The sequence below is a fragment of the Lissotriton vulgaris genome, chromosome 5 (genome assembly GCF_964263255.1).
Source record: "Lissotriton vulgaris chromosome 5, aLisVul1.2, whole genome shotgun sequence".
Classification (NCBI taxonomy): Eukaryota; Metazoa; Chordata; class Amphibia; order Caudata; family Salamandridae; genus Lissotriton; species Lissotriton vulgaris.
In genome coordinates, this window is record NC_141693.1 from 863,795,009 (window position 1) to 863,820,916 (window position 25,908).

A 25,908-nucleotide genomic window follows, 5' to 3' on the forward strand; every position below is an offset into this window, starting at 1 on the left:
CATTCCCAAAATAATAGAAGAAAGGAACTCCGGGCCACGGGAGGTGAGGGCCGAGTTAATTTGATTCAGAAAATAACATTTGTGTAGTGAAAAAAAAGTGATTCAAGGGCTCAACGTGTGCCTGTGGGGCTATCCCTCCCACCGAGAGCAATTCACTGCTAAAGCGAAACCCCCCTCGGCAGAGGGGCAGGGGGTGTTCTGGGATTGCCCCCTGCAGCCTCTCTTGGTTCATGTCCATGGCATTAAGCCCTAGCAGAGGAAAGGGAGATAGATTTAACTTGGATTGATGCTGTGTTTTTTCTTTCTTTCAAAAGAAGGTCCCCCCCGGCGAAGGAAGGAGAAATGACGTTTCCCCGTTTATTTGGGAGGTATAACATTGGGAAACCTCAAACCAGTGTGTGAGTCAGGTCTTGAAAAACCAAGTGTAAAGCTAGATTGTGGACACTAAGCAGTAACGGGACGGAAAACCAGTACTATAAAACAACTGAAAAAGTAGGATTTAAAGATGCAATCGTTAGAGGTGTCATTCTACTAGGTTGTAATCTGCTAAATGCAATGTTCTATTTTATACAATTTTATTCTGGCAGTTTTAGCAGGGACGGTATCATCCAAAGGTTTTCTTGTGCCAACATGAAACACAAAGTTATTATTGGGTGGCTAAAATGTCAAGCGTGCTATGTATGGCTAGACTCTTATTTAAGAAACCTCTCTGTTTGGCACAGCGTTGGGATTGCATTTACAGCAATGTGTCAACATGACCAAATGGAGAACACTGCCACCCATAATTCCACATATTTGCAGTAGAACACATTCAAGCACACCACAAAGGTTGCTCCTCCACTGCCACAATTCTAGTGGCGCTGAAATTATCATACAGAAGTGGATATTAAGGTAAGGTTATGAATGGGTCGACTTTGACAATAGCTCCAAAATGTCCCCACCTCACAACCTCTTGAGCCATTTTAGAATTCTCTACATGGGAGAGTACAAAATAAAGCCACTGAGCAGTGTCTAGGCAAGATTATTAGGCACCACAGAAACAATCCACAATAAGATGTTTTACAAACTGAAAAAACATTTAAGCGTGATGTGAGGGCGAGGTTTCTCAAGAGAATTGAAAGACAGATAGGGGAGGTTTGATTCTTAACATAAATGTTCTTCTGTTCTTTTAATGGCAACCCCCAACTTGAAGTTTCTAATACTTTTTTGCAGGTGTTTACCATCGCACTTGCATGCAAGGCACCAGAAATTGTGCTAATTTAAGATCTGTGCACGCCTGACAATATGAACTATAGAGGCAGTATTAGGCAAACCGTTTCAGGTGCCGGTGGTACTATACAGCGCCATGACTAGAGTGCCACTGTAGAGCCATATAGAGAAACGCCTAAAAACAAAGTCAACCTTAACGGGCAAGTCAGTCAGTCAAAAATTCTTTAATCGGCTAATAAGAGCACAAGATGAATACACCAGGAGCAATTATTAGAGCAAGACGAATGGAACACCATAAATGCACAGCAAATACAACTTATGCATACACATATCCCTACAACCATATTAAAATAAAAGGATAAATTATATCAATTAAAAACAGACTATAAAAATTCAACGTGTAAACTTCATCAGAGAAGAGTTCTTGTGCATTTCATCAGTGAAGGTACAAATTCATGTACACAGGAGGCATCTTACGCCTAATTATTATAGTGCCAGCGAAATAGCTAGCAACTCCAAAACAAATCATGGACGAGGAGCTCATGTGCAGGTATAGTAATGCTGACCTTGCTTGGACAAAATTGGCATGAGCTCTGAAGCGGAAGGATGTATTTTTGGCGCAGATGGACATAAAATTCACATAAAAGATGAAAGTGCAAAACGTCACACGGACATGGCTTTGAGTCTCAGGGCTTCAATAAGCCTTTTGGAAAGGTTAATAGCCAATGGATACGACTCAATCTGATTAACAGGAAACAATCAAGCCACAAACCATTCACGATTTAAAATAAACAAAAATAAACAGACTACGAATGAATAAGAACACAGAGCCTATGAAAAGAAATATGAATGTCGGATAAGTGAGACATGTTTGACCACAACTGCCAAGTGAACCACCACATCAGGGGAGACCTTCCTTCACTTCAGCTAGTCCTGGATTTTGAAGGCAACAGCACTTGGTAGCACGAAAATGCAAAATTACAAGTTCCAAAAATGTAATGGACTGTAGACTGAAAGTCAGGTGCTCTAGGGGGTATTTGAAGACATAGGTACCACTTGGAAGCGGCGAATCATGCGGCGTCAGCTGAGTTACATTAAACCTCTGAAGAATGCCGCAACCGGAACTCCGACAAAAGCATTAAATCATGGGGAGACTAACATGGGTGCAGAGACATGGGGGGCAGGGAGATGGGGCACGGGGATGTATCCTGCATTACCTCCCTAAAACAAGGCTTTTTGAAGCATGACTCGTTTGCCCTTTGCCACGGTGTAGGAGCGTGTGATTTTGCTTGTTTCTCCAGGCGTGCGCTCAGAAGCAGTACACACTCACGCCACAGGCTTGTGAGCCACACCTAAACAAGTGTTAAACAAGTGACGTGTCACGTTGGCGATGGAGGGGGGGGGGGTGTTAATTAAGCATTTTGAGGCTCGCGCTTCTCCTACCTGCCACATGCTCATAGACAGCCGGATAAACAAGATGTCACCTAAATCTATTGTGCACGATTTAAAGGCACAAGGGTCCTCAAGAACAAAAGAAGGGAGCGATCCGCAGCAGAACGATGAGCCGCAAAGCGGCCATATTAAAAGTGTGCGGAATATAAACAGGCCACGAGGCCAATACATTTCAGCAGGCGGCGGGAGCATATTTTAATTTAAAAATACCTCAAACTGGAGTGAAATCCATCCTGTTACGGCCGCAGCAGGGGGCGGAGCGGGGAGAGAAATGTAATTGACACGGCCGGCCGGTCGTGAAACTGAAAGCATGGCCGGCCGGCCGTGAAAGCCTTTGATGCGGCAGGGGGAAATGCGAGACGGCGGGAAGGGGGCGGAGCGGGTAAACAAAGACGGACATGCACGCGCCCGTGACTTTTAAGGTCAATGCGCATGCGCATAAGCTTAATGCGCATGCGCATTGACCTTAAAAGTCACGGGCACTGCAAGGAATCGCCACGATTCCTTGCAGTGCAGATAAAGAGTGGATAACTCGCAATACTCTCGCCTTGCTCGATGCGCATGCGCATCGACAGGCGAGACCTAAAAAGGCTGCTGTGGTCTCGTCCTGTGAGCCAGACCAAAATGACTGATGAGGTGGGTACAGTCCGACGGTTGTACAGATACCCAAGTTTCTTAAATTAAAAATCAGGCTTTGATCTGGAAGCTATTGTGAGTCCAAAGGCATGCTAGAATCAGGGAGTGTGAAGGAGATAAAATGGTATAGGAGGATTTCGTTCCTCCTACTAAAAAAAATTTAATAGCAGAACCTCATTCACTTTTATTTATAAGCAAAAAAACAAGTCAACGAAACCTAGTACTGGTAGGCTACGGCTCCCAATATGCGTCCTAGAAACACTGGCCAAGTCACTGTATGCTGCCTGCTGACACTATTAGATGTCTTCCCCTTGTCAGTGTGAAGAATATAGCCTGTCCTGAAATGTAATGCATTTAGATTTCCCTTACGAACCTCGCCCAGACACCCAAACACCTTAAGTCTGCTAACGCACGGTAAAGGGATTAACAAGATAATTTTGTATTGAAGACGAATAGCAACACCCAACACATTGGTGAAGAGGAAACACAAATCAAATTGTATTTTTTGTAGACCAAGATGATTTCCAGTTTACAAACTTGGGCAAGTTAATTTTAAAGCAAGGGTCTGTGAGGGGAAGTCCCTGTCCCACGTTTATGATTTCTGTGTGTATATGTGTACAGTGGAGACAGCCGATGGCCTGTTAAATTGCAATGTATATATATTTTTATGATTTCCCTTAACTTCCTAAGAAAATCAGAATCTTTATCAGGGTTTGAGGTAATGTTTAAATGTTTTCCAGATTGCTTTACCTCCAGCCACACTTGTTTTAAAATTTAGTGTCAACTTTAAAAAAGCATTTGTACATGTTTAAACTAAAATATCCACAGAAAACATTTTGCATTAAAAATAGTTGTAGTAAGTTGCTGAACTTGTTAAACTGATGCCTTTTGTGTTATTTGTAACATTCTGTAAGGTATTAAAAACATCTAATTTTGACAGGCTTTATAGCAGCTGCTCGTTTTGTACTGTTATGCATTAGGAATGGGAAACTCGTCCAAATACAAGTCTTGAGGCACATAGAAAACAAAAGAAACCTGACTGCAGGGTTACAGCATAGAAAAAATAAGCTTTGAATTACAGCACAAACCTATCAGCTTCATGTTTGGTAGAAGAAAAATCTACAATTGTTAGAATTTCCTTTCTCATTATAATGCAGCGACTAAACAAAAAAAACAGGTTCCTTATGAAAATATCACAAACGTGGTCCAGTTCTTGGTTCTTCCTCACAAAGGTGGGGATGTGGTAAAATCAATCCCAAATCCCAGCTGCTGTTCCTAGGACCTATGTACCCCCAATTAAACCCATTCATCCCTATAAGCCCTTTATGATCAATTATGCAAAGAAATGTGATCATGTTCATTTAATACTGCCAAGGGATTTAACCATGCCTTCTCATGATCTGCCCTCGCATGCCTGAAATCTCCTCGAAAAATGCCATGTAGCACTTATTCTCCAATAAGGCTGTAGAAACTCATCTTTTTTTCTATCCTTCCATTACTTCCTAATTCACCCTCTCTCTCTCCTTTCTTGGTTTCCGGTACTTGGAAGACAAAAAGTAATTTTTAAGTCTCCTACTGTGATAAAGTGCTCCCATGCATATGTGACTAGAGCTGTGCTATAAATGCAATAAAAAAAAAAATAACACTGTCTGCTTTAAGTATGTAGTGTATCCCTTTTAACCTAATGACTTAGCGCTATTATATCATCTCATCATACATGAACTCAGAGAGCACAAGTATTTCTGATGATGCAAATTACTGAAACCTTGAACGTTTATGTGGAAATCTGTACTTATGGCACTAAAACAACTAGATGTCATATTTAAAATGTGGAATTAAGTAAATTTTCCATGCAGATCATTCAACTTTGCAATTTCAACATCTCATTTTTTAGATCGGTCAGATTTTGACAGTAACACTGCTCTTTGGAAAGTACAAGGCTTTAGTTCGATATGAAAAATATTAAGATGGTATCAGGGCCACAAACAGTGAGGTTTATTCTAATTTCAAAGGCAAGCAACAGAGAAGACCGGCCAGAGATGAGGTCTGGGAAGCAGGTTACTTACAGACTCTTGCATTGGATGGCTTAAGGGCTTGTCCAAGGCCCCCATACTGTTTGGTAAGTCTGGTGGATGGGACAGCTGTGGACCATGCATGAAGTCATTCATGGTGGTGCCCCCGGGGTTCCCATGGGGGAAGTCAAAGTTGCCATGGCCCTGGTAGGCGTTGCCTAGAAGAGAAAAAAGTGGAACAATTTGTTTTGTACTTTCTCCTTAGTAGCCCTAGGGGCAGTTGAGTGTGTAATGTAGGAGAGTGTATTCTAATGTGTGCATATCGCATAAGCAACAATCAGGTGTTTTAAAAAGTTCACATTAAAATTGTGCCTTTCACATAGAAATACAAACATTCTGTACAATAGAGCTAATGATTGTGAGAAACTTAGAGCTGTTATGTCGCTAATTGCATTAAAGTCTGGCACTGGGATCAGTCAAAAGTCAATACAGTTTGCTTGCATGCCAGTATAAAACGCTAGTCTTCTAACTCTTCCTTGGACAGTCTTGGCAGATAAGCCATACTGAATCTGGCAATGCTTCAGAACTGTGTTCTCCTCTTGTGGAGGTCTGCAAAGATCACTGGTATGGCACCGCACTGAAGCAGTTGAGAATTCTGTGCTGTCACTGTTTTTACTAGGTTTTCTATGTGGTAGAGCGAGAAGAGTATTCCCAAATAGGTTACTGAAACACTTAAGCATAATGTTGTTTCAAAGTCAATGACTTGTCAGGATGTTCTCCCATTCCGCGCAAGGTCTGGTCTTCCAAGAGGACAAGCTTTGACATAGAGAACGCACATTTTGTTTTTTACAATTAGTTTTTCACCTAGCAGTGAAGACCTACCTTGGCCAACGTATTCAGGGTTGTTGCCCCCGGGTGGTTGCTGGAGGGAGGAGTAGGGTGACGGTCCAGGGCCCAGAGCTGCTATCATTTCCATCACATTAGGCATGATCATTTGGCTGGGGCTCATGGTCTTGAAACGCTTGGAGGGCATGCCATCTGGGTCATCTTTAATGTGGATCTCAGACTTAATGGCAACCGGCCGCCAACTGCACGTTGGGTCGATCGTCACTTCTTCAAACTCAGAGCTGCAACACACAGGACTATTTGAATAAGAAACATTTTCAAGAGACTGCAAGCACCAACAGCCCAAAGAACCTCCAAATTCTGGGGCAGAACATCGCCCAATACGGCGTGGGGCAAATACAAAGGTGCCATAGTTTCAGGGCTTAACCAAAATGCAGGTTTAGCAGGGCCTGCAGTCTTGTTTTAGGCAAAAAAATATACAAATGAGACATGCAGTCTTCGTTTAATATCAATAGCATCAAATTAAACAAGAGCCAAGGTAGGAGAGGCACTTCCTTGATATCCAAAACGCTGAGGCTGTTGGGTTTTTCCTCCCCAAATACCAACCTTATGAAAAGGCAACTTGAAATCCTGTTTTAGAGTGAGCAGGAAATGTGTTATGTAAACAGCAGTTTGAAAAATATTCTCCCAGTCTACTGCAGCATGAAACAATTTTTTCCAAACATGTGATAAAACAAATATTTGTTAAAATCAATGGTCAATAGTTACACAGACATGCTGGTATAGTGAACGTTTTTAATGAAAGATCAACTCTAAACTCCCTGAACATTTGCCCCTGTTTTCCTTGGTGCTCAAACTGCCTTGGGCCAGTGGTGGTCGGACATAAATTGTCGACATAAACAATTCTATTCTGGGGAGCGGTGAGAATTGAAAGGATACCTTCCAAGATAAAATAGTAGTTGCATTCCAGTGCAAACAACAACCAGGATAATAGAATAGTGGTTAATGGAGGCAGACTGCTTAACTGTTAAAAAAACAGGTAAACAGCTTTCCGAAATTCCCATAAAAGTAATACAAGTAAAACTAAACTTAAGAAAACTAATTAATACGCTAAACAAAAATATTGTGGCAAGAAAATATAAAAGATTTGCTTAAAGAAAGCAGAACGGCATGTATAACTCTTAAAGGGAGGCAGTTCTGGTTTGTATAATATTGACCAGTGTTGGTTTTGCAATAATTATTTTTAGGAGGTTCTTCTAGATACCATTTTTAAAACTAAAATAGGGATAGTAATTTCAAAATGGATCACCCAGTGATTTATCTGTAAGATACTAAGATGTTTTGAAATATTCTGTGCACTGCAAATGGGGTCAGCATGTTCAAGATAAACTTATAACACAATCTATTTTAACACAGGCAGAAAACGTAGTTTGAAAAACGAAACCTGCTGACTTATCGTGGCTCTATGACAAGAGTTTTGGACTCCTGTGTCCTCTTTCAATGCGCTCATGCTCACATGTGCCATTCATTTTTGAGAACACATTTTAGCCCCTCAAGCAGACACCTGGGGCCGTATTATGCATTGTGATTGGATGCAACCGGCACACCTTTTAAAAGGTGCGCCGGGCACAAATAATCACAAAGTGCCCTATTATGATGTATGTGCTGCCCCACAGCAGCCACGAACTTGCACTGCCCTGGGGGCAGCACATACATGTGAAAACACAGAGCACCTGCTCTGGGTTTTCACAGTGCAGGCGGCACCCGCCTGAATTTTTACATGGTAGTAGAGATCCCCTTGCAGGCAGGTGGAGTCAGTGACTGCACCCGCCTGCAAGGGGATGTCTGGGTGGTCCATGGGACCCCCTTTACCTAGAGGGCTGCTCTCAGGAAGTGCACTGACATTGCACCACCTTGTAAATGGTGCACTGTCAGTGCGCCTCCTGAGAGCTGCTTTGACTCTGCGTCCGCGTCTGTAATATGGTGCAGGCGCAAAGTCAAAGGAATTCCCTTAGTTGCATAGGGCACGCCCCTATGTAAATGAGGGCACACCCTCTGAAGGTAATGCTGGTACTTTAAATGTGCCAGCACTATCGGTATTATAGAAGGGGACGTTCAAGCATCTGTGCCCACTTTTATAATACCAAAGAGCCCCGGAGGCACGCAAAGCGGGTGCAAACGCCATTTGTGCCCCTGGGGCACTTATTGTAATACGGCTCCTGGATTTTCCTACTGATACCATGCAGCTATCAGTGCAATGAAAAGAACGAAAACTAACTGTAACACTTACTTCTGAATGGCGTTGAGAATGCCCCACATGTACTGGTCCACCTCCAGACCTTCCAATAGCGCAGTTTTACTGAATAGGAGAGACAGGAGACAAAAAAGGGCGTTGAAGCAGCAAACCTCTCATCATTTTATGCAAGAATGTCACCAATAATCATGTGGTCAGAGCGCCAGTAAAGTGCGGAATGTGGGGCACCCATTCACTGACAATGCATGAAGTTTACATTTATACAAATAGAAGGAAGGCAGAAATGGATGTTGGGAGTGTGTTGATGCACATGGTGCAATCTGCATCTACCCTCTGACATGTCGCTCTGTGCTACCCATGTCTAAGCACTTAAAGGAGACTATGTATTCAGTTAGTGTAACCCAGGTCACAAAACCACGTACCCCTTTATACTAAGCCCCATTCAACATGGGCCAACTGTAGTCTGGTTAATATTTCAATGTAACTCAATCAGAGTGCTAGTTTCCTCGAAGCTTCCTATCCATAACAGTGCATCATGGCCAAGCAAAAATCAAATGTCGAAACTCCATTCCCATGTACATACTTGCATACAGGACACCGCCACGTCCCTCGCTCACAGTTCAGCTGTAGGTAGGATTCGAGGTCAAAGCACTGCAAGAAGTACAAAACAGACAAGAACATTAGGCGATCCACCGAAGTACAAAGAATAATGGTTCAGGATGTTTCAGTTTTCTCATACATGTTCGTGGGAGTTTCAGGCTATCTTATTTTTTCCTTTCAAGTTGTGATATCAAGAATGCTACCTAAAAGGCAGTCGAGTCCTCTTATGTGCAAAATAGAAACTAGAAGGTGTATCACATATCAATTTAAAATAAGAGAAACCCCTAAAACAATTGGAAAAACATTTTTTCATTTAAAATGATTCGTAATTTACTAGAAAAATGGTTACAAGCGGACTTCATGACCGAGGATAAAAAAAAACCATCAGAATCAGGTGATGACATAACAAAATACATGAACATTAGCTATTGCCAACAATTTTCCAGAAATGAACAAGGTTCCCCATTCGCTTCACCAGCCCTAATCATTTACCCCTCGATGTCACAGACTCCAAGACTTCCAGAATAAGGCAGGGCAAACAGTGCTAGGTACACGCTGATTACAGATATAAAATAAGAAATTTGTACTAACTTTTGTTTCTGTATTTATTTATTTTTTATACTCCAGACTAACTGAGCACAGCATGCTCCTAGGCTCCGACTGTCAAAGTGGTGTCAGTCTCATTAGATGTTTTTGTGACTACATGCAAGACTCATAAATAAGTCTGCGCGGACTCATTCCCTCAGCCTTGGCTAAAGGCTGTCACCCTCTCTTTTTATCATACTACTGCTGTACCTATGTAGCATCTCATTGCAACACTAGCTGTATATCATAACTCAATGCCGCACTATCCATGTGGCAGCTCTCGGTTGCACTGGGTTATAAACAGCTCACAGACAGCACATATGGCAGCCATCATCTGCACTAGCTCCGTACGGCAACCATCCACTGCACTAGCTCCATATGGCGGCTATCAACTGCAATTTTGAAGTATGACAGCTATCCACTTCAATTGTTCCTTATGGCAGCTATCCACTGCACTAGCCCCGTACAGCAACTATCCACTGCACTAGCTCCATACGGCAGCTATCCACTGCACTAGCTCCATACGGCAGCTATCCACTGCACTAGCTCCATAAGGCGGCTATCCACTGCACTAGCTCCATACGGCGGCTATCCACTGCAATAGCTCCATAGTGCAGCTATCCACTGCACTAATTTGTATGGCGGCTATTTACTGCACTAGTTCTGTACGACAGCAATCCACTGCACTAGCTCCATACTGCAGCTACCCACTTCACTAGCTCCATACAGCAGAGAGCACTGATACTCAATTTGTCAGCTCACCAAGACGCTTAATGTTAACTCTTTGAGATAATGGATTTATGGTGTTATACAAGGCACTAGCCTTAAATGGAAGCTCAGTGGTCCTTCCAGCAGTGGTGGCCCACTACCTCTAATTTATGGCAACTAAATGCTTCTCTGCCAAATGGACGCTCACTGCCCTCTACCAATATCATCACACAATGTCTGTCAGGTGGCTCTCTGCTCCTTTGGACGTCCACTGGCTATCTGGCAAAATGGACGCTTGCCGGGCCACAATCCACTTCCAACCCTTTTAATTTGTACTGCCCCCACAGCTATACAAATACTCTATGTGACAGAAATGGCTTGACTCACTGCCCCTCGAACAATTTGAACACTCATTGCAGTCGCTAGCCAGATACACATTTACTGCTTCTTTAGCCATATGCATTTGTATTGCCTCTCTAGGCACACAGACCTTCACTGTCACTGTAGTTGTTCACTACTGCTTTAACCACTGCACAGATAGCCACTTGGAGACTAACGCGTCACAGGAGCCAAGATTCATGCGTTTTAAGGTTACATCCGGAATCTCGTCATTAGCTGAATGGGGACCTTACCTGTACATGCTTGCAGTCATGACCTCGCGCTGGGAGTTGAATCCGCCGGAATGTGATTGGACACTTGAGGGACACCTTGATTGCTGTCTGTTCCACACCGTCCTCACTGTTTAGAGTTGCATTACCTGTTGAAGCTGCCACGCTGCTGAAATTTCTCTTAACTGTGATGAAAAGTTATCACACATTACCACTGGTTTCAGAAATATTTATGGATTTAGCTTCTAAGGCATGCAGTGTGGATTCCATTGCGGCCCTAACAAACAAGGACCACATCAAAAAGCTCCCAGTCAAAAACCTAAAGTCAAATCTGACTGTGCTCCACACATTACAAAAATAATATTCCAAACGCAATACATTTTGGTTTTCAAGAGAATCCATTTCATGTTTCATCGATACTCGTATTGTTCCAGCTTTCAGAAGTCTGACTTACTTTTTGTGATGCAATGTTCTGCTGGGAGAAGCCTCTTCTTTAGTAACCCCTGCAGTACAGAACGTACTGACGGCCGATGCACCAACTGTAAAACGAACAAGTGCGACTGCGAAGGAGAAAAGAGCATAGCATCAGGGACACAGTATCAAGACTGTTAGAATTCTTAAAAGCAGTCAAAGAAATGGTTTCAAAATAACAGAACTTTTTTATAACTGCCAGCGTGGAGGACATTTCTAGTGGTGATCCACCAACTTCAGTTAAACTTTCCCCCCATTGCTGTTCCAAACCAAAGACCTATAGCTGCATGTTTGTGAGACATTATTATTATACAGCACATCTTTCACAGATTCCTTGATCTACGGGTGCCCTCATAATGTAATATTGAAATATAACCCCTTCAGTGCTGCCGTCGGCCAACGGTCGTCGCGAGCACTACCTTGCCAGTGCTGTGCACGACCGTTGGCCGACGGGCCAGCATTCGTTCTTCGAACGTTCAGCACTGGGCGCTGAACGTTCAACGCTCCTATGAGGATAAAGTACCACTGCCATTTAGCATCAATAATTCATCACAATACACGGGTAGTTGCTAGGCATTGAGGTTGTTATGGACAGACAAACTGCTTATGTGTGGTTTTGTGAGAGTAAAAACTTTCACACAAGGAAAAAAACAGTGTGGTACTTAGGTGCGTTTTTGTGACTGCAACGTAACCCTCAGAAGGGAAAAAGTGTGGGGAGCAATGTAACATTGTTAAACTTTCTGACTGTCCTTTTCTCTGTGCAGAAGCAGCATGGCATTGGTGGCTTTTTCCCAGCAGCTTTTTTGCTCTTGAGGAGATGCACTGAGCAGGGATCCTAGTACTATGTTTCATAGCATAAGAGTGTTGAGTTCTGAAATCAATGACGAAGTAGGATTTGCTTTTTTTAGGAAAGTTGTTGGTTTAAGCTGACCCTGGGGCCACTACTGCAGTACAAAGCATATATATAGAAGGAGGACTGAAAAGAAGTTTCTAGAATTGGGCTGAAATATTTCAGTAATTACTTCGTTTTAGGAAACCAGATGTAGTCTGAATGTCAGTATGAGGCAACCCTATTTCATTTCAGTAGTGCATCACAAAACAATCTGTCGTGTACTTCTCATTTTTAGTAACAAAAAAATATGTTGACCTTTTTTTAACTCATGCCCCCTCTTAGTGTGGGTCAAAAAAATGCCAGGTTTTAACTATTGCTTATTTTCAGGCAGTCAGTTTGCAGTATGAACTATATAAAAACCTATATAAAAACCACACCATAGCAGCAGATTTCAGCTCAAAAAAAGACAAGTGAATGAGCTGCAGGGATGTTCCTAGACTCCTTTGGATAGTCAACTTTAGTTTCCTCAAGGTACCTAAAATTCTTCAAGCCCCACCTTCAAAGGTAAGATTTAATTGGGGTTTTTAAAAGAAAAGATTCCACTGAATTCCCTTTCTTCTTTGGTCTGGTGTCTGCTTAGTTTCGGGATGTATAACAAAGGTGTACACTGAGGACTATGAAGCTACCAGAAGATTTCCTTCACTGATAAAAGTGGTACAAAATATGGTTTCTGACCAATAAAATGGTCATAGAAGGTTACAGAAATGGGCCATTTTGCAGTCCGAACATGGTAAAAGGTGGTGGTGAGCAGTGACACAGAACAGTAACTGTACATTACCGAAGGCAGCAAATTCAATGTCTTTGTTAAGACACGTACAGATATCATCACAAAGTTTTTTCAACGTTCCCTCTTGCTATCCCCAATGAGGACAGCAAAAACCTTCTACACAGATGCAAAGACTTGACCACAGGCCTTAAAGATTCAACTCACCTTTCTTAACCTAAATTCTTGTCAAGATACAAGTCAATTTGAGCCCTAAAGAATAACTTGGAGTGCATACCATGTGCACACAAAGAGCACCACGACAATCTCTATAGTCACCAGTTAATTGAACTGAAAGTCAAACTCAACCCTATGTGCACAAACATCAGGTAAATAAAGTCACCACATTCCCCTCCTTCAATCCCCATAATCCAGGACCTGACGTTCCAGAAGATTGTACTTACACAACAACATGCTGTCACCGTGATCTGTATGGTGTTCCTGCCTGGCTGGCATACGTGCTTCAGGTGAAGGGGTTTGTGGGAGGTCTTGTTGTCCCCACGTTCGATGGTCAGTGGAGTGGCATTGACACTGACCTGGACGGAGGCCGGCCAGTTTGTGTTCATTTGCCGGTCTTCGTGGTGGTAGCACTTGAATTGGAGCTCAAGATCAGACCTGCACATAAGGGAAGAGCACAAATAACTTCTGGTCAGCATTCCCTTTCATTAACTTCAATGTAACGGAGGTTCAAAGGGGAACATCTTTTGCGAAGTATAACAGGAGAGAAAGTATATTTTCTGAGAGCATTCACCACGCTTCCCTTTGCTGAGGGATAAAAGGGACAGCCCGAATCTAAAGCTATGAAAATTTTCAGTGAGCTCTGCTCACAATCAAGTTTTCACAATTCCAAATAAGAATTCAGAATAATGTTTGCATAGATTTAACCATAACCATGTCCGAGTATAGTGTACAACAAGGGACATAGTAACAAATGGTCAACTACTCAACGTCAAACAAGCAAAACAAAAAAGACTGCAAGAGAATTCTGGACCATACCACTAGATGGTGGAATAATGCACAGCATGTGAAACCAGAAAAGATTCACGCTGCAGAATTCTCAATGGTGTACAATGACGGACATGGCTGGTGGTACTTGGGTTTTGTCAGTGTGACCTAGCAGCTAACCTTTGTAAGTAATATGGCTTGAGGTTTGCCTACTACTGAACAGTTTTATAGTTATGGCAATCAAAAATAACGAGAGAGAATGGACATCCTCTGTTGTGTGCATTATTTAACTACATATTAATTAGGGGGATTCATAGGGCAGGAGTGGAATAACTTAAAAAAAAAAAACAACAGAGTGGGGTACATAGCAAATGGAAGCTGCAAGAGCAAGTCATACATGTAGCGTAATCCCTGTCTTCAGGTCCTTATTAAATGTTTTCACCCCATTACTAGACCTTATGACCAAGCTTATAGGCAGATGAAGAACAATGACCCCTCTGGCAGTTTCTACCACTGGACTGATACTAGACTGTCCGTGGCACGTGGGAGATGTGTCTACTCTCTGCACTCCCAAAGCAAACTGAAATACCAAGCTGGCACATTAAGTTTTATTTCAGCGTATGTCATGTATTGCAACAACTGCCTCTTGGATGCAGGCGGGCAGCAAGGAGCCATTTTGCTGTCGCCAGCAGCCACAATGCAGAGGTATAAATTTGCAGGCGGTATCTGACAGCCCTCCCCGGCGCTGATTACCTATTAATAAGAAGCTGCAAATAAACTGCTGAAATCCGCCACACACCACCGTACACCCAGGCATAATGACATGCCGGGCTGCCCAAACGACTGCAGAGAACGGCGGCAATTACTGGCCTTCCGTCCGCCCCCCCTTCGTGAGTATGAGTTTAGGAGTGCACTGAAGTGAGAGCTGTGGCCACAAGGGAGGAACGAAGGCGGCCATGTCAAAGGTTGCCATGGTTACGAAAGCAATCAATCTCCCTAAAAAGGGTAGTTTTTTCAGGGCACACTGACTAGGAGGTAAAAGCAGATAATAAAGCTCGGGGCTTTACATGGAACAGAGGGGCTCTCACCTATGTCTTCACAGCTGCCATACAACAAGCAGAACAGTGTCTCCACTGTGAATTTGAAGACGGACAGACGAGGAGCTGCCAGAGTGAGTTTAATGAGAGATGCTGCAGCTCATTTGTTGGTCTGCATGCTGGGCTTAGAAGGGGTGAGGAAATGTAGATGCTGTTGGTCAGCCACCCTGTAAAATGAATGTGTAGGTGGACAGGGCAGTGTGACCTTCTTCTTGGACAATAAATGCTGCAGGTTAGGGGATCTGCATTATGGGCTGGAAATAGACAAAGGCAGGTGTCCTCTGCTTGGATAGTGGTAGATGATGCAGGTCACGGGTCTGTATCATAATGGGTTTGGAATGATTGCTTACCGCAATAATGAAGTTCAACTGACCTGGTCCACTTTAGCCCCAGAGCGGAGAGTCACATTACGGTTCCCCCATTCCTAACCCACTATCATGTAATGCCTAGCAGAAAGGCAGCAATAAAAGTGAGTGGAAAATGTAACCCTTTGGAAGTATTCAGTTTCTCTCATGCCACAAGATGCATACTCACCTCCACATCAGCGTCTGGTGGACTGTCGGCCGCAAGTGGAAGACATGGTTGCTGACGGCCAGGTTATGCTCCAGCCGGAAAGGCTCCAGCACCACACCATCCCGCACGGGGAAGGTCAGCCGCAGCTCGTCAGCATGACTGGATGGCATGGAGGATGGGGAGAAGGTGTGTACTTTGCCTTTTGCATCTGGCAAGGATAGAGGAGGTCAAAATGTGTCAGTGGCACAATAGAAACCAATGAAAAGCAAAGAGCTAGTTAGTCATCTGAGCTTGACTAGATGCTCTACAACCTCTTACCACCCATCACAAATCTATGCACTAGCTCCTATGGTAGTCATTCATGTTACAAGGCAATTTAGTCTTCGCTATGAAGCGTGGACTACTGTAGAGGACCTCCTTTCCCATTGTTATCAATCCTGTACCTTGCACACCAAAGCAAATTCACACCATTAAAACTGCTTTAGAGCCTAGAGAAGATTCTGCTTGTAGAAGGAATATATATAAAAAAATTCAGACATTGTTCAAGTCCACGCTTACATTTTTACACATGCATAGTTTAGCCACATTCACAAGCTTCATCTTCTTTTCCTTGCTGATCTACAAGCCTGTCTTGGTAAGGATTCCTCCTAACCCCACACATTGCTCTCCCACCACAACCCATGGAAACGCCCCAGGGCTCCATATTTGCTGTATGCAGATGATGCTGCTGTTGTGATTCTTATGCCCACAGACACCATATTTATATAGATAAAGCTGCGCTTGATATCTAACAAACCAAAACCAAGCGTTATGAAAACCCAAGTACAAAGATAGACTCTTAATGTTTCATCCAGTAAGCCACAAAAGATGAGTAACTGACAACACATATAAAGTACTAGCCTTGCTAAAGGGGTTTCCTGATGCCGTTCTGAAAACGTTCTAGCCAAACAGGTATATTTCAGATTTTTTCGAAAGCTTAAAAGTGTGCGAGAAAGTTAAATGTCTAAAGGAAATGGTTTCCATAACAATGGTGACTGGAGGGAGAAGGAGCGACTTCCTCTGACACAAGACTGTATTTGAGCGTCATTAGCCCCATCTGGTGTTTGCTGCAAACATTTCAAGTTGCCACCTGCCGACTAACTTTGGTACCCTGGGTAAGTGTAGTCCTGCTGCTGCTATAAGGATACGAACACGAAGCACAGCATTTTGAGCACAATCCTGTCACTGACAGGAAACCCCTGAACTGCTGCATGTGGATCCTTATGGAGTCCGAATAAGGGGTTCTCAGAGAGCCTGTTTAAAGGGGATTGCAAGACTCCAGACGACAGTTTATATCAGCCCCCGCAACCAGAGCTCCATTCTTCATCAATAGCACTAATAGTAGTAGTTTACGAGGTTGATATTATGAAATCTGTTTTTGACCATCGTATGTACCCGAGGATCCAGAGAGGCTTCTTTACCTTATTTAAAAAACGTGACTGAATAGAGGAAGTACGTGGAGATTGAAAAAGTTGATGAGAGAAAGGACCATTGTTACACCCATAAATTTGTGTATTTGGTTGGAAAAGGAAGACTCCCAACCTCACCTTTTGAGTCCGTCCTGCCAAGATGTATTGGAACAATCGACACTTACTATAATCTAGCCATTCCATTTGGATAAGCAACTAACAAAGGCTACAACTTCCTCAAATAGTCCTCACATTTTCTTTGTGATTTACAGTGGATATTCTCAAACATATTTTTAGGCCTTCATGTTGCCAGAGTTGAGGCAGCTGGTGTTGGCCAGTATTTACATGTACCCATTGCCCCTCTACACCCGAAAACTGATCTCATTAGTCGGCTTTAATCTGATGCCCTGGAACTGAGTCACCCACCATAAAGTGTTGTGGTGCACGGGGGTGGTGTGATTCAGCAGGGGAAACCAGCGCTAAGCTTCTGCCCATAACAGTCATATATCTGCAATGCCACTGGGCTGTTGTAGAAGTTTGGATCCAAGAAGGTACCAGAGGAACAAATTTGAGTGGGAAAAATCAAAGTGGTAGTGGCACTAAGCTCCTAGGTATCAATACTGAACTAGAGTGATCTTGATATTACTCATGTTTTTAAGTGAACAATGCTACACCATGAGTAATGCAGAGGACTTCATTAAGCTTCAAGTTCACGAAACCTAAAAATATTTGCTTGTGCGTTCAGTAAAAAGGACCGGGGGGGGGGGGGGGGGGGGGTAGATTTGCCATTATGGGATATAAAAATAGAAAAATCGGAACCCTAAAAACATACCGAAAGTGTTAAGCTGAAATACTTTCACAATGAAATATTTTATTTTGAAAACACAAATGCACAGGTTTGTGTTAGGCTTAGGTTTGGCATTGGTTCATGGCATGTTTTAATGCATTTCATATCACGTTTTTAGAATTATAGTAACAGAAATCGTTTCTGTTCTTCAAGTATAAAAATGTCGTTTTCAATAAAATTGTTTTTAGGCTATATATTTAAGTTTTTGACCAGTTAATTATTGTGCACATCTAGCATTTGGGAAATATTAGCTTTCCTAAAAAATCCTAATTGTGTCAAGTTGAGACAGGGAGGCGGAAGAGCATTGTAAAGCCACTAATTCAATGTAATTGGTATTTTAATGGTTGGATGATGAAGAGGAAATGAATGAACAACTGATAAATTGTAGGACATTTTGTTTGCTGTTATTGCAGTTGACACCCTAACAGTGACGATACGCCCAGACGTGGTTCCCATACTCACTGCGCCACTGGAACCAAGATACCTGGCTGATGAACCCAAATCAGGGCGAAACAAGTCTTGGCTTGCTTTTGTTCTCGTTCAGGGAGGACCTGGCCTGGCAGATGGGATGGACTGTTCCTATTGGACCAGGGTCAAGAAAGATTTGCATACGAGGCTGAGGCTAATCAGGAAGTCCATCCATCCATCCATCACCTTATTGCTGTTGCACATGCACAAGAAGACAGGCCTCCTAGTAACCCTACGGCCAGAGATCTGATATTATTACATTTCAGTTGATCTAAAAACATTACTGGGGGATCCGTTGAGCTGGACTGTGAATTCCCGCAGCACTTCTTAGAACAACATCTCCTTTTGAATTGCAATCCTGCACTGGGCGGTCAAAAAGAGATCACATTGATTCCCTTTCCAACAATTCACCCATCTCTCTATGACCGAATACTGTCCTCTGGCTGCCGCAGTCAAACGCTACCAATAACCCTGACAGCAAGCTGACGCTTTTTATTTTTTGTCCAGATACAGCCAGCTAATGGATGTGATGCTCTATCGCTTCTGGTGGCGTGCGGCCACGGTGGCCTCTGCTGAACCATACTTTTACTGCAATTAGTAACCTTTCACTCCACAACGTCTTGTCCCCAGCACCACGAAGCTAGGAAGATTGTGTTACCCTGTTGGCTCTTGCAGTCAAATGCGGCAAGGGCAGCGAGTGGCTACAAGAGGCACATACATCAATGAACGCACAATATTGAATATTCTTGGTATAGACGCTATTTATATTCCCCTCTCAGGCAGCGGCTCAATGACATACATCCCTTTGTCCTTGAACCGGGTTACTCCGCGGCCAGAATATCAATGGAGGCCATTAGAGGAAAGCACTTCGGTGATTACTTCAGACAGTGTAACCTAATGGATCTGTGTTTAAGGCCGTGAGCGCACATGTGTCCAGAACAATAAATGTACCGTCTGTGCAGCCTGGTGACCTAGGGTGCATCCTTCAAAACAACATAACATTTAAGAGGGTGCTATGTAATATCTGTGGTTATAGAAAGACGCAACGGTAATAAGGTGAGGCAGTGTAACAGCAAGAGCTATCAAGGAATACATCTGTAATAATAAAAATACCAATAAAGGGGCAAAATGTAATAGCTAGTAGTTCCTAGAATGAAACATATGGTCTAAAGCACATTCCAGATGCTACTCATGACAAATGATATGCTTTGTACAAGCGACTAACACAATATACCATCAAATGAGCAAATGCAGTGATCACAAAATGATACCAGTGATACATTTAGGAATATTCCAATGATGTGCAAAGTGGCTTGTCAGATCCGTGTAAACTTGGGACAATTCTCACTACAGATCCTGGAGGACACTAGAACTTCCAGAACACGTGTGCACATAAAATCCCAACCTCTCTCCTAGCATCAGCTTTACCACTCAATCTTCTCTGCACACGTGTATGGCTATGTATGGAAATAACGAGCAAGTCTACCTGGTTTGCCTGATGCAACACAATTGACACTACTTGGCGTTCAGGTTGGCTTTACTCTTGTGCTATGATTTTTACGTCTATGTGTCTGTCCAAACTTTTTGAATTATGCTACTAATCTTTACCGATCAACCTAGCTGAAAGGCAGCTTCGTGTATCTACCATAATTTCTGTGTACAATGTCTTTCTCCTGTTACTCCCCATCTTCCTAATGACCAGATACCACCTTATGGCACCTTATTCTAGACCTCACACCTGTACAACTCAAGCAATACAATGTCTCAGCAGCACGTCACCACTCTCCAACACTATACATATGTGTGATCTTCCATCTCGCTTCAGAAAATGAATGTTGCATGGCAGAAACTGTAAACATGCGTTGATAATCCCTGCCTACCTTTCTGTAGTTTCCACTCCTTGTCCTTGCAACTGAACAGCACATGGGAGTCTACTTTAGTGCTGAGGGTGGAATGAGGGGTGGGTCAACCTAGTGATAAGATCTGCGGTCAAAGGTCTCGGATGTCAGTTTTGCCTCCCCTAACATTCTAGTGAATTGACATCTTTTAGCTGATGCAGAATTCGTACTTTCTTGCTAGCTTTCCTACGATTTATTCTGAAGAAAGGGCCTGCAGATCCAGACATAATATTCCTGATTTATCCTTCAGTACTTGGAACAACTCTACCTGTGTCTTCCCAAATTAAACAAAATACTCTAGATAAGATTCTGTATATGCCTTCCAGACCCGGCTGTCATACGCAAGCTCCGGATTGCTGAACTGCAAGCCTACTGCAAATGAGACACAAGGAGTGGAGGTGCAACGACAATTTAACTTCATACTTTTCCTTATACATCCCAACGCACGTCACTTTACAACACTACTCAAACCTTACATGTTCATGACCAAAATCACGGGTCATTAAGGCATGCAAGCAAGTTGATGCTTGACTCACTTGGAGGCGGAGGCAAGGAGTTCATGTTTGGCTTTATATCTGGGGGGAATGGTGGCTTCACATCCTGGTTGGGCGACAGATACGGTGGCATACTGCTTCCTGGCGTCATGGGAGGCGTGGGGTTTCCTGGAACAGGTGAGTGGGGGTAATTTGCCACAGGCCGCGAAGGCTGCAACAAAGAGGTAAAGAAAGTAAATATTTGAAAAAAATGAAAATACAAAAAAAAAAAGTAAAAGGTGAACACTTCATTAAGTTTGCTGCGCCGATCATCCAAAACATGAGGGAAACATAGCAAGTGCGATGAACTTAGACAATCCCATAACTGGTAATGTCATGAAATCCCCTACACAACCGTTGAAGATCAAGTAGGCTCGATTAGACTTGCAAAGTCCTAAAAGGTCCAAATTATGTGTAAATATTTTGGAAATGACGGTATTAAGGCTCTCATCCCGCTCCAATATGATACTTGGAAAGCCGTATTCACATGGGGAAAAAAGAATTAAAGGTTCCAGAAAGTAAAGTGAGGTGTACTGAAAAGCCAAGACTAGCTCTGACAACTACATCACAAAGTTGACCTCAAGCATCATGAATCAAAGCCTGTGCCATATCAATCTGCATGCAAAGATAGAACAGGCCAGTATGTAGGCAAGGTACCATTTAGAGATCCTTCCTGGTCCAGAGGAAAGTAAAAGAAATGAGAGCCTAAATAAAACAATGAAGTGTCAATAGGACCGTCACTGTCAAAGGGTCAAAACGTGGCGCCTATTGCTAGTGATTCCAGGTGGTGAAATGCACACTGCAAATAAAGCAGTGCAGCATTTGAGTGAGCAGAGTTTGAGAGAGCTCAGGTGAGCATACGGCCAGGAGAGCGCAGCAAGTGAAAATAGAGATGTAGGTTAAGAGAAGAGTGCCCCGTTTGAGGGGAGAGCTTCCTTTAACAACAGGATAGAGTACTGACAGACAGATGTTGCAACGTTTGAGAACTCACAGTAAGACAAAGGACAAAAGCAGGCAGAGCAGAACTTGAAAACAGTCACTCCAGATCCTAGGAACACGCACTGCAGCACCTCGATCGTCACATAAGTTGTCATCATGAACATGATCACAACATCTATGTTGACAATGAGTGCCGTGGGAAAATGCGTCATCACAACTAAGTCTGACAAATCATGCAATAGCAATAGAAAACTCTAAAACTGTTGCCATTTGATGAACCATAATTGGAAAAGTTCTCCTGGCAACTTACATTCTCCAAGCATCCATGACGACTGTCCATGTCACAAGAGGTGTCAATTCAACAATGATCACAACTGCCCCATCGCAGCAGTCTTTCTGGTCATAAGGACAGTCATATTCACACAACAGCCTTTATCTACACATGTGCCTTGGCAACAACCATCATTACCACACACCCATCCTTCTGTCCGTAATATAAATCGCTCAACTGAAGAGGGCCTTACCTTGTAATATTGCCCCATATTGACGGCCTGTGGAGGATACTGCCCCGTATTCTGCTGGCCTGGCATTCGCTGGCCGGAGTAGTTAGGCGACGTCAGCGGGCGTTGAGAGTTGGGTGTTGGATACTGTCCAGGCTGCGTTGGAAATTGGCTGTTTGGTCCATATTGCTGATTTCCATAATTCTGCTTTTATACCAAATAGATTAATAGGGGAAAAAAGACAATCAAGGGTTATCATTCCATCACTTACACAAGAGAACATGGACTACTCGCTCTCGAGCTGGTGTAAAAGATAATGTAAAGAATCCATTAAACAAAGCATGTTAAAGTTTACATTCTAAAGAAAAGCCTGCTTCTGAAATGAAGCGTCCGAATGGAAGCGAATTTGAAATGTTAAAATATGAACCACCAAAGGCAAGAGGCTCAGTCAACTGTGGCCCTCTTCCTAACTGAAAATGAGAAAGAGACAGGACTCGACTAAGCTTTTGAGTACCTTCATTTGTGATATAGCTGAGTCTTTAGGGAAACCAGTAGCCAAACAGAACAAAAGAGAATGCGTAGCCATTCACTAAGGCTGTGTCGTGGGTCCAATAATTCTCATTGGAAATTAGCTTTTGCAGTGCCAAGGGTTTTTCTATGAAATATGCACCATTCCAACTGGATCTGTGTGGCCGCAGTGTTTTTAATGGCCGGGTATATGAGTTCTTACAGAGGTGTTGTATTGTGAGTTTTTTTTAACCCTAGTGCTGTGGGCTGATGCTTATGGTGACCGGTCCACAACATTTGGACACATCAAATTCATTTTTTTTTTTAGAATCAAGATTAGCCAAGTGTTGAAACTAGGGACAATGCCTCCTCATTTTGGAGAAGCCCAATGAAACTGCCCAGATTATGGCGTTTAGAAGGAAACCTGGTTCTACTCTACCACAGCAGAAAAGATTCGATACTGGGGATAAGCAGAGGGTGCAAACTCAGGAATGCTGTTGTGCCAGACTCAAACATAGGTGTCCTTTCACAACGCGTACTTGCAGGTACTGACCTCTCCTGGGTATGGCCTCTTCATGCCCTGGATGGGCAGCGACTGTGGGCGGGGACCTGGGTAGGCTTGCTGGGGCATTCTCTGATTATGGGCGCTGAAGGGGTTCATGCCAGGCCGAGGCTGATTCATGCCCATCGGAGGACCACTCATACTGGACGGGGCCATCCCAGCACCCATATTGCCTGGGTTCATGCCGCCTTGCATCGAGGCGGGCCCACGTGCCCCCTGCTGGCTCATGAACTGGTTGTTGTAGGCTTGAGACGGGCCCATCTGGAAAGAGGAACAAACCTTCACCGGAAGAGAAAAAAACAAGAATAAAATGCGACATGCATTACAAACGGGGAAAGGGCGGGGAGGGGAAACAGATCATCAGGTAGGGGGAGAGGGTCATGTCGCATTTTCTATCATGTTCAGTACTCTGCGGCATTGCACATTTGCAATCCAAATGGATTTCTAAACGCAAAGAAAAAGTATGTTTGTTAAATCATTTTATAAACAGAATTAGATAAACAAGCAGCACATACAGCTTCTGAAAACAGTACGCACACATGGGGGGAGTTTTAAAATTTGAATTGTACCCTGGTTCGGAGTGACTGGCCTGGCGACCCGCAGCATACCGTATACATCAAAGAAATGATAAAAGTAAATGTGACAGGGTCTTATACGAATCAGATGTCTGCCCTAATATGCACTAATGTGATTAAAAACACATTTGAAATCACCCACAGGCAAGAAATGGTATATGGTTTAAAGTGTAATTGGTGCATGGATTGCATCTGGGTCTCCAACGCGTATCTGAAATGAACCCCCCCAGTACAACCAATTTATAGAATACAAATATGTCAATCCCTGAATGCTGTGGCTTAGTATTTATTTTAGGTGTGGACTTTGCTTCTGTACACCACTTTAAAACCTAACATGTGTTTATCCTAAAAAGCCTATTAGCTTCAGTAAAGAGCAGCAAGGAACTGCTAATGTGGGGTACAGTCGTTTTCGGATGTGCTGAGGGGAGCACAAGTGACAGAAAAGAGGACACCTCAGGCCGGAAAGTGGACGAAATGCCCAGAAACATTGAATGGAACACAGGAACTCTCTCATCCGCACAATGCTACACTCGAGGATGAAAAGTTTGTAGCTAACCACGCCGCCCTTAGTGTACCTCACTGTACGAGACAAAATGTATTTTGCTGAAGACAAGCTGATGGAAGGCAGCAGAATTCTAATAGCACCTCTTCACTGTAATGATCCCTTTATAGGAAGATCATTCTCTGCAATATTAATTATAGAAATTAATCGGAGTGTGTATGAAGTGCAGATGTAATATACCGTTTCTGATACAAATAACCTTCAACTGGGTGTTAAAATGTGTTTTCAAACACAGAAGGTGCACACGACTTCTTTCTACCTTTTTGCAACTTTCTCAGACTCTTATTCTGTATGGAATAAATGTGATTTTATGTGTATTATTAAGTAACTCTTGAATGGAAATGTTGTTACCAAACCGGATTGTAAATCTAGAAGTGTTTAGAGTGATCTGTTCCCAAACCACTATTTACCATGCATCTGACATGGGGCTGCTCCTCCGCTATGGCAGGGGAGCTTCCCTTCACTGCCTTTCAGCATGGAAAAAAAGGAAAAATAAAATAATAACACAATGTTATTATGATTTTATATTTCTGTGCTGGGGCAGTTTTGTGGGGCGGGGCTAGGCTGCGCAAGTGGAGTGGGCGGGGGGATCGTGGTGGCACCCTCCTAAGTGCACATGAATGTTTGGCTGGCCCTCTGGGGCTGGCTAAACATTCATGCACACTTTGCATGTTCTCTAGGCATGGGAATGCGAGCCTCAGTGGAGAACATGCCTAGGCTTCCATACCCCATCAGAGCGCAGAGCCATGGTGCTCAGACCAATCACAACACTGCAATTAGGCTTACAGGAGTTTATACTGCTTCCTGTTCCAACAGAAGCCAGAAAGAGGATGGAAAAAAAGCGGCAGCCTGCCAGCAAGTAAGTGATGTACCCCCTTCCCAGCCCCACTACAGATTTGCAGGAGCAGCCGCGACTGCATCTGACCATTACTTTTCCTAGGAGGTAAGTTCACCTTTGTGTTTTGTTATTTTCCAAAAATTCAGTGAAGGATAACAAATGGTACACTTATAGCAAAGCCAAGAATCATCGGGTAGGGAAAGCTTTCAAAATATTTAGGGGTAGACAGGTTCCGACTTTACCTGCCCGTACTGGTTCATCTCCTTGTTCTGCGTCTCCTGCAGGGCTGCCACCGTTGCTGTGGCAGTGGCGGTTGCAGTGGCTGCTGCTGCAGCCACAGCAGCAGCTGCAGCAGCAGCAGCCGGCTGGGTAAAATCCTGTGACCGGCCATGCTGGGACATAGACATCCCACCAGGGTTGTTCGGGCCACCAGGATAACTAGGGAGCAGAAACCATAAATAGATTATTTTTAATCCTCTAGATCATCTGGTAACAGGTATCAGATGATTAACAACACATTCATCATTATATAATTTCACAATATTTTATAAATTCTCCTAAAATTGGGTTAATTCAACAATTCAAAAAACAGTCAAGTTTATAGTATCAGAACATTTTTAGCAAGGGATCTACAACGTGC

General features: G+C 43.2%; 1 protein-coding gene across 9 annotated transcripts in view; it reads right to left on the minus strand.

The window, feature by feature from the left end:
* The window catches only part of ZMIZ1 (zinc finger MIZ-type containing 1), a 535,099-nt gene that overhangs the window by 21,216 nt on the left and 487,975 nt on the right, over positions 1–25,908 (minus strand). For 4 of the 9 annotated variants that reach the window (XM_086922434.1, XM_086922435.1, XM_086922440.1 and 1 more), the window contains 12 exons: positions 25,511–25,706; positions 23,285–23,572; positions 22,249–22,431; positions 20,789–20,957; positions 15,613–15,799; positions 13,441–13,651; positions 11,365–11,470; positions 10,935–11,095; positions 8,993–9,060; positions 8,446–8,514; positions 6,192–6,451; positions 5,364–5,527 (listed from right to left, as the gene is read on the minus strand). In XM_086922434.1, the coding sequence (XP_086778560.1) occupies positions 5,364–5,527; positions 6,192–6,451; positions 8,446–8,514; positions 8,993–9,060; positions 10,935–11,095; positions 11,365–11,470; positions 13,441–13,651; positions 15,613–15,799; positions 20,789–20,957; positions 22,249–22,431; positions 23,285–23,572; positions 25,511–25,706 (2,062 nt within the window). The remainder of the gene's footprint in view (positions 1–5,363; positions 5,528–6,191; positions 6,452–8,445; positions 8,515–8,992; positions 9,061–10,934; positions 11,096–11,364; positions 11,471–13,440; positions 13,652–15,612; positions 15,800–20,788; positions 20,958–22,248; positions 22,432–23,284; positions 23,573–25,510; positions 25,707–25,908) is intronic. The other 5 variants (XM_086922437.1, XM_086922442.1, XM_086922439.1 and 2 more) reach the window with 4 other exon arrangements.